Source organism: Pseudochaenichthys georgianus, chromosome 13, assembly GCF_902827115.2.
Source record: "Pseudochaenichthys georgianus chromosome 13, fPseGeo1.2, whole genome shotgun sequence".
Taxonomy (NCBI): domain Eukaryota; kingdom Metazoa; phylum Chordata; class Actinopteri; order Perciformes; family Channichthyidae; genus Pseudochaenichthys; species Pseudochaenichthys georgianus.
In genome coordinates this window covers 41,881,063-41,890,010 of record NC_047515.1, presented here as the reverse complement: position 1 = coordinate 41,890,010, position 8,948 = coordinate 41,881,063, and the positions used below count along the sequence as shown (strand labels likewise).

Here is an 8,948-nt window from a genome sequence, read left to right as displayed (position 1 = left end):
TGCAAACGGCTTGTCTTGTGGTCAGGCAGCAATAGTCTTAGGAGTGAAGCATTATCAACACGACCACGCTTCAAAACAACAACGACGAGATCCACTAATTGCTCGCTGATTTCTTGATGAATCTCAAAACAACGTTATTGAAAAGATGACTCTTGGGACACTTTGAAGGCCGTAAAGGTGCAAGAACAAAACGAGGATGTATCTTCTTCAGCAAGTTGTAGTGTACACATGCCAACAAAAATAAAATACCTATAGCAATTGTAATCGTGCAATGTTTTGATTTAACAAAAAACTCTTTCATTTCAGGCCCTGTTTTCTTCCTCCCCCTCAATGTCGAGTACGCTTGCTTGGTAGCACATGTCTTCCGAGTCACTTGCTTCAGAAGCGAGGCAAGAATACTTCCTGGCATTCGGAAAACGAAGAGTGGAACAGGCTAGCAAGTGTGCATCACATGAGAGGCCCCGCCTTACATTTTCCGCCACAGATTTGGGGAAATTGGTCCGTGCGCAAAGCATTGTGGGGATTTGAAGGCCGAGGAGTCTACACATGTGCAGCCTCGAAATTTCTCCAAGCGAAGTACGCCGGGCTCGGTAGAATTCCAAGCATGCTGGACATTGGAACAGTCCTTCGACGGCACTCGATGACGTTGCGTGCTTGAAATAGTGGCTCTGGAGCATCCTTCCTCGACATTGAGAAACACCCCCTGTGTGCTTTTCCCGCCTTCATCAGCGTCTGCCCCGCCCCTGACTGTGTCCACCTGTCCCCACTCACCTCATGTCTAAATAGTGCTGTCTCTCCCCTGTCCTGTGTCAGTTCGTCGTGTGTGTTTCCCCGAATGGTCGTGCCAAGCCTCAGCTCAGAAAGGATTGCTTTCTCTCATGTCAGGTTTGTTTATTTTGTTAGGCTTAAGTTTTTATTAAGTCCTCTTTTTGTTAAGCTAGTTTTTTCCTCCTTGTGAACGCCTTTTGTTATTTCCACCACCTACTCCAGGTCGGTTTTTGTTTTGTTTGTCTACCCTCCCTCCCAAATGTAAAGCGTCTTTGGGTTCAAGAAAAGCGCTATAGAAATATAATGTATTATTCTTACTCTGTTAAGAGGGATTACCCGCACTGTATGAATAAATATACATGTTTTTATGTTCAAGACTTTATCTCTGGGTCGTGCATTTGTGTTCATCGGTTTGTGTCGAGGTCCTGACACTCGAACTGTAAAATGACTCCATAATCCTCTGATCCAATAAGTGTCTCTAAGCAGGGACGTGCACAGACATTTGGAGGGGCTATTGCTCTGAACTGGAAAGAGGGCCCCCCCCCCCCCCCGACAAAAACACAAGACCTTTTGAAAATTGTAACTTATTTAAAGGTACAGTCCCCTGGTTTGTCCCTTATACCCTGACTGCCATGAGAGAACTCAAAATCAAGTTTCCAGAATCCGACACCGAGGTGGTCTTAACGCACCGGCAGACGACAGCGCTGACAAAGTGTGTTTCCCGCAGCGAGACGCTACGATACTAATTGTGGGCTCATCTTGTTGATTCGGCCACAACAGAAAAAAGAAACTCTCGCTCTCTCCAGAGGGGCAGGTCAGCCGCCAAACCGGCCGTTGCCCGGGCAACAATAACCCGTACCTGTGCACGTCCCTGTCTCTAACTCATCATAGATATGTATTTTCTTGGATAGCAACAACATCAAGTCACCCGCTCTCTCCACTTTTATCCCAGACTGGTATATCATCTTGAGGTACACTGTCTTGGGACCTTTGACCTGTCTTAAAGATGTCATATCGGGACTGATGTGTTCTCACACCGATGTAAACTTTAAAGGAGTACAACTGTCACTAAGAATTTATCGCCATCCACTTCAGAGGGTTTCAGTTTGAAGCAGTGCATGATCGCATTCAGATGTAACCCCGGGCTTTGACATCATTCCAGCTCCTCAATGGCCTTTCTGTGCTTTTCCTGCCATAAAACACTTCACTTTGAACCGTCTGTGTGCAGTGCTTTTATAGAAATACTCTGTTATCCTGCAGTCAAATGCTCACTTATTCAGAAACATGTAATTAGTATACAAATAAAGAAATATGGACGCACTTTAGATTAATATTGTCATGTTATTTAATTATATTTATTGATGCATATGTGTTCATCACTCTTTTATTGACTCTGTCGAAGGTGGACATTTTCAGTTTCAATATGTTTAGGTAGTTGTATTTCAGCAACGGATCAATCACAATCAGAAACAGGTTTATTGCCAAGTAGGTCGACACATACGAGGAATTTGTCTTGGTGCATACATAAAAATACATAAATAAAAATAAAACAATGATAAAAAAAAACGGTTGCCATCTTAGTTATATTTTCATATCGAGCTAGAATAAGACATAAAACATTATTTACTGATAATATTTGTATGCATCGCGCCGGTTCGCTGCTATAGGCCAGATTTTAGCCCCAGCCAGAGAATTGTACAGTATCGTACAGTAGAAAAGATACAGATCAATAGAGTATCCAAGGAATACCCAATATAATATATAAAGAATAAAGGAAACATCTCTACAAAAGACAAATTCACTACAAAAACAGAAACGTATCGACATGTTGGTTACATCAAGAAGGCTTCAATGTATTCATTATTGTATGAACATGTTTGAATTGGGGTGTGGTCGCATCCTCTAGGGCAGGGGTGTCAAACTCAATTTCATCGCGGGCCACATTAAGGTTGCACTCAAAGGGCCGGTTGTAACTATATAAATATATAATATATATAATGTATTATATTACATTATTGCCTCTGAATTTGATTATTATCGGATAGGATAATAACTTAGTAATTAACTACGTCTGAAAGCAGAAGTCCTGGGCAAATAATTGTGAGTCTCTTCAGTGCGCATGTCACAAAACGAGATGCATTGTGGGACATGTAGTTTATGGGCAACCTGCCATTTACAGAAGTAAAGTGGCATGTAACCGAATATAATAAACGTATTATATTCTTTGCAAGCTCTTGCGGGGCCACATGAAATGAAGTCGCGGGCCCCCGGGCCTTGAGTTTGACACCCCTGCTCTAGGGGGTCCTCGGGTATGCCCCCCCGGGAAGATTGTTTTGAACATTTTAAAGTAAAATGCTTGAATCTGGTGCACTTTGAGCACACAATGACTAGAGACCTGATCTACGGGGTACAACTCTAAAACACCCATTTTCTACATCCACTCTATGTATTTATATTTATGAATACATGTTAACTTCCTTTATCAAGGCGAGGCATATTAATATGACACACTTTAACAGCAAGGCAATCCAACGGGCTTCACAACAAAATATTAAAAGCATCAAGACAAGCACATAATAGAATGACATTTAAAAATAATCATCATCGAGCCAAATGAAGCTCTCTTCATAATGATTCAGTCCCATGCTCTAACAGGAAGCAGGGAAACAGGAAACAGTGACCAAATGAGTGCGTCCGGATGTTTCTGACGAGGGCTGAAGTCGAATAGTCCATTTAGCTTAGGAACCTTCCTAAAGGAGTGAAATGACTCAATTCCAACTTTGGTCATGAAGAATATGTTTCTCTGTTGTCCCCGTTCATAAAGCAAAGCAGCATCAGAGCACGGAGCAGAGTCTCTAGATGAGTCCTTCGTTCTTATTGAACATCCATGTTGTAGTCTGCTGTATAGAAAACTGTGGTTTCCATGGTTACCCCACAGCAGCAGACGCACATTCAGGACGTCCGCTGTATAGAAAACTGTGGTTTCCATAGTTTCCCCACAGCAGCAGACGCACACAATGACGTCCGCTGGCGCATCATAAACACGTGGGATAGTGAAAGTGCATTCGGATTCTCTAAAGTACCGCAGTCTCTTCTCCTAAGTCCTTTTGAATTCTCCTATCCACTATCCCTTAACCCCGTGACCTTTCACTCAGAGGTCAAGGAATAGACGATAGGGTTAGAACTTAGGAGCTGATTTTTGGACTATTCGACTTCAGCCGTGATTACAACCAGTGATGGGAAGTCATTATTAATGGATCACTGATAACAACCCAGTGATGGGAAGTCATTATTAATGGATCACTGATAACAACCCAGTGATGTTATATTTATTTTTCCGAAGATGATGCATAATGAGTGATTTTGGTTTTGGTGCTTTAAGTTTATTTTAATGCATACTTTGGTACTTTGTCTTTGGATTAGAGTATTTCTATATTTCTGCAGTACATACTAAAATGTTATATGAGAACTTCGTATAGGCTGCTAAACAGAGCACTGAAAGCAACAACAACAATAACAACCCATTAAAGGGACTCCCCCCCCCCTTCCTCTATATGGATGAGGAGTCACCATTACATCATCCATTATCTCCCCCCCACCACACACACACACACACACACACACACACACACACACACACACACACACACACACACACACACACACACACACACACACACACACACACACACACACACACACACACACACACACCACACACCACACACACACACACACACACACACACAGCCAATCATTATATGACCGCTTTTTATTTTAAAACCGCTTATCTAAGCAGCAGCCTGGTCATTAAGCATCAATATGAGTGTGTGTGTGTGTGTGTGTGTGTGTGTGTGTGTGTGTGTGTGTGTGTGGTGTGTGTGTGTGTGTGTGTGTGTGTAGGGGGGGTTGGGTGATAATAACAACACTGTCCACGGGGATGATGGCGTTTCAATGAGAGGAAGAGGGGGGGGGGGGGTGCGGGAGGAGAGACGTGCACCGTCATCAGCATCTGTCCGCGAGCTCCCTTTGTGTTCACCGGAGAGCGCGTGCATGGCGGAAGATGACATGGCAGAGGTAGATGTGGCTCCTCGCGCCCCGGCGGAGCCCCCCTCGTGCGCCGCTGCCTTCCCCTACGAGGAGTACGAGTGTAAAATCTGCTACAATTACTTCGACCTTGACCGCCGCGCTCCTAAAATCCTCGAGTGCCTGCACACCTTCTGCGAGGAGTGCCTCAACACGCTCCATCTGCGCGAGGAGCGGCCATGGCGCATCAGCTGCCCCGTGTGTCGCCACCGGACCCCGTGCCGGATTACCGGATACAAAACCTGCCCAACAACACCAAGGTGACGGAGGACTTCCCGCTGTACATGGACTCGGACCCTCTGCCTCAGGACGCGCTGCCTCCCTTCCCCCCTCCGCTTCACCCGGCTCTCCTCGCGCTCCGCCGGGAGGAGGGCACGTACAGCAGCGTCAGCCAGGCGACCCCGTCCACCACCGGCACCGTGTCCACCGCCACCACCCTCTCGCAGGACTCGGTGCGCTACGACAGCTGTCAGAGCTGCAAGAGGGTGGCGCTGACCACCGGCTGCGTGTGCGTCATCTTCTCCTTCCTGTCCATGCTCGTGCTGCTGTTCATGGGCCTGATCTTCGTGCACAGCCACAGCACCCCCCCCTCGCCCGCGGGACCCATCTGCCTGTCGGTCGCGAGCATCCTGGCCATGTTCTCGGTGGTCGTGACATGGCTCATCTGCTGGCTCAAATACAGACCGGACCACGAGACGGGCCGCTCTTCCGCCACCAGCAACTCGCGCAGAAACGCCTGACTGACGGCGGGCTGAGGCTCCCTCTACTTTTTATATAGGAGTGAATATCGTCCAAAATGGCCTTTTTATCAGTATTGCAAACACCGTGTTGTGTGGCCGACATGATGACCCCTCGATACTCTCTTTTCCTGAAGTGGTGGATTGACAGTGAACGCTCCTGTGGTTGCTTTGATGACTGAATGTGAATTTATTTCCAGGGTGTCCCCCCTCCCCCTCCCCCTCCCCACTATCCTGCTTTATGATATGCATATCCCACAATGCCACTCACTGTACGATAAACTGTCCACTCTCATAGCTCAACAAAGCACTGTTGTGGTGTACAGATGTTTGTCCACTTCTGACTTTCCAGGGGGTGGAGTTTGTTTCTTATGGAGGCGCGTGTGTTGATGTGAGAAGCCTCAAAGTGATTGGGTTACAGAAGAAATGTAAATAGTCCGGATCAGCCTTTTCTTGGAGACCTTGCTAAACGTGCACATTTCTGCTGGGGAAATGTCCCGACGACTTTTTAAAAGTTTCATTTAAATATGTTTTGAGAAATAGCGTGCACAAAGAAATGTAACTCATCAGAACTCTGTGTCCGCTCACGCTGTCGGGTTATGAGAACCCAAACGATGCAATTTAGACACGTGACTAATTGAAGTAAACTTTGAATAGAAAATAGGGAATCAAACATCCCGCTTTAGAAGCATAAAAAATAAGTAAAGAACGCTAAAAGAATACATACTGATTCTAAAATGACCTCACCACTTCCATGCATCGATAAGAAACTTTAACAAGACGTTTCCAAATGTCCATTTCACATCTCTCTCTGCTTCGCTCTTCAATGTCACGTTGTCTGGTATGTGACGTTGAAGAGCGAAGCAGTCTTCAGACGTCATAAGGTGTTATATACGCATGCATAACTGAATACCCTGCTTTTTTAAATCTGAAAGAAGTGTCCACACCACTTTTCAAAACAAAGTGCTCCAGCTGTTCCCGCAGGATGTTTCCTTTGAACACTGCACATATTCCAGGCTTTCCAAAGCCGACCAAATCAGTGCATCCAGATGTTTTGGGCGAACAGTGTTTAAAAAAAAAACGACTCAATTACTTTACTGAAGTATAGGTACTTTTACTTTACCGGAGCATTTCCCTTTCATGCTACTTGTCCTGCACGACAATTTGGAAGATTGTACTTTTACTTATTTCATTTTCTTCACAAGTTCATTTTCAGGTTATTTTCAGAAACTGTAAATAGTCCACAGAGAAGTGGTGAGTGCTTCTGGTTCACCTGTTTCAATGAGACGTATCCGACCCAAGCTGATTCTGCAGGATGCTTTCTTTGAACACATATATGGTGTTTAAAGCGTTGACCCGGTTGTGTGTCATCAAGCCTTCACTTTAGTCATGATAGAAACCCATGCACCGGCCACAGGGATCTCCTCTTTCTGTAAACAACGGAAGATACAAAACAGGGTTTCCGACATAGAGCGGCCTCCCAACACTGGCACCTTTCACACGTAAAAGCTTGCGTGTTTGCATCTGAAATGGTCCGAATAGAAACCTTGGTCTACTTGAGAAACAGGGATAGTATAAAATCCAGCTTCTGTGTTTTGGCTGAGGCAGACGTGCTGAACAGTTCTGGTGTCACGCTGTTTCCTCTGGGTTTTCAGGAGTCATAATTACCTTTGGAAACATGAGCTCTGTTGCTCAAATTAGAAAAAAGGCATTTGAGAAGAGTTGTTATTTCAGTATCTGCGATAACACACTGCACAGATCTAATTCCCCTTCAATGTGTTTCCCCTGCAGAAGGACAATGTATCTGAAAGTGAAGTCTGCTGCTTATCACACAGTGTTTTGCAAGAAGAGGCCCCGAAAGTGGGCTTCTTGAGTATTATGAATATTACTCTGAAGTAATCGTTGCGACCTATACAATTATTAATGTATTATTCTTCAGTATGGCTACAGGTGACACCCTACTTGTGTTGCAGTAAAACACCTTAGCCGCGTTCACACTGCGGTACTTTTCCCACAAAGGTTCATGAGAACTTAGTTCATGAGAACTCTGTAGTTCTCATGAACTAAGTACAGATCGCGTTCACACCAGAATGAGTCCCTGAGGGAGGATTAGGCAAATGAAGCCGCTGACGTCACTTCTTCTTCTTCTGCTTTGGGTTTACTGGCAGGCCGCAACCCACTTCACGGCGTATACTGCCGCCCGGAGTCCCCGGCCGGAAGTCCCCGGAGTTGGGGAAGGCTTCAGTAGAAGCTGCTGGGAGTCCCAGCAGCTTCTACTGAAGCCTTCCGAGTAAATCGCCAGAACGCCGACACCTCCTCATCTCCACCGCTCCCATGTTTTATTTTGTGTTGCCATAAGTTAGTCTCTCTGCGTTTCTGCGCTGGGCTAATGCTAATGCTAATAATGCTAATGCGAGGATAATAAAATGGCGGCTTCACAAAACTTTTTGGGAGTTTTACGGGGCGTGGTTTGCAATCCGCCCAGCCAATCAGACATATAGCTCTTTTCTCACAAAAGAGCCGCTCGAAAGTCCCTGCTCTCTAGCAGGGACTTTCGAGGGGGTAAAAAGGTTTGCATGAACTACTTTTAGTACCGGCTCTTTTTGGTGTGAACGCGATCATGAACTAAGTTCGCATGAACCTTTGTGGGAAAAGTACCGCAGTGTGAACGCGGCTCTTGACAGCCATGGAGCACTCGTTGCACTCCCCAAACTTCCTTTTTAGTGTTTAATATCAAATTGTGAGATGCGTTCGACACCGTAGTGGTTTTGCACTTGAAGCCCTTTCACACTGATGATACCCCCCCCCCCCCCCTCACTGCAAGGGGGATAAACAAAAACAATTCAATATACCTCCTAACCCCCCCTCAATCTGCTTCAATCATCCCGCTACACCCTTCCCTATCTTTAAGACGATGCACTTTCGCCCTCTTATTTGACACAAGTGATGGGGTGTTAAACTTTTGTTAAATGTAAGCATATTTATTTCAGAGGACCTATAAATTGTTGTTGGTTTTTATGAGACTCTGTGGTTGTTGTTGAAACGTATTTGCACAGAGAAATGTTCCTTGTGTGCTGTTTTACATACATAAACACATTTCAGTAATAAAGGACACATTAATATCCTTTGCTTTGATAGTTGTGTTTCAGAGCAGTGGGCTGTGTTTCCAATCCATCTGCCAACCAATCAATCAATCACCCAAACAATCGATCAATCAACCAAACAATTGACTGCCAGACTGACCGACGCACCGATTGAGCAACCAACTGATTAATCAGCCAACCGACCAACCAACCAATTAATCAATCAATCAATAGCATGACTGAACGACCAGACAACCAACCGACCAGTCAACCA

At 45.2% G+C, this 8,948-nt stretch overlaps 1 protein-coding gene across 1 annotated transcript; it reads left to right on the top strand.

Annotated features, from left to right (window-relative positions):
• Positions 1 to 4,774: 4,774 nt before the first annotated feature.
• On the top strand, positions 4,775 to 8,715 carry LOC117457643 (RING finger protein 228). Its single transcript, XM_034097828.2, is given in 2 exon segments — positions 4,775 to 5,071; positions 5,074 to 8,715. Coding segments are annotated over 2 exon segments (771 nt in total). The 5' UTR covers positions 4,775 to 4,821; the 3' UTR covers positions 5,595 to 8,715.
• The last annotated feature ends 233 nt before the right edge of the window (positions 8,716 to 8,948 follow it).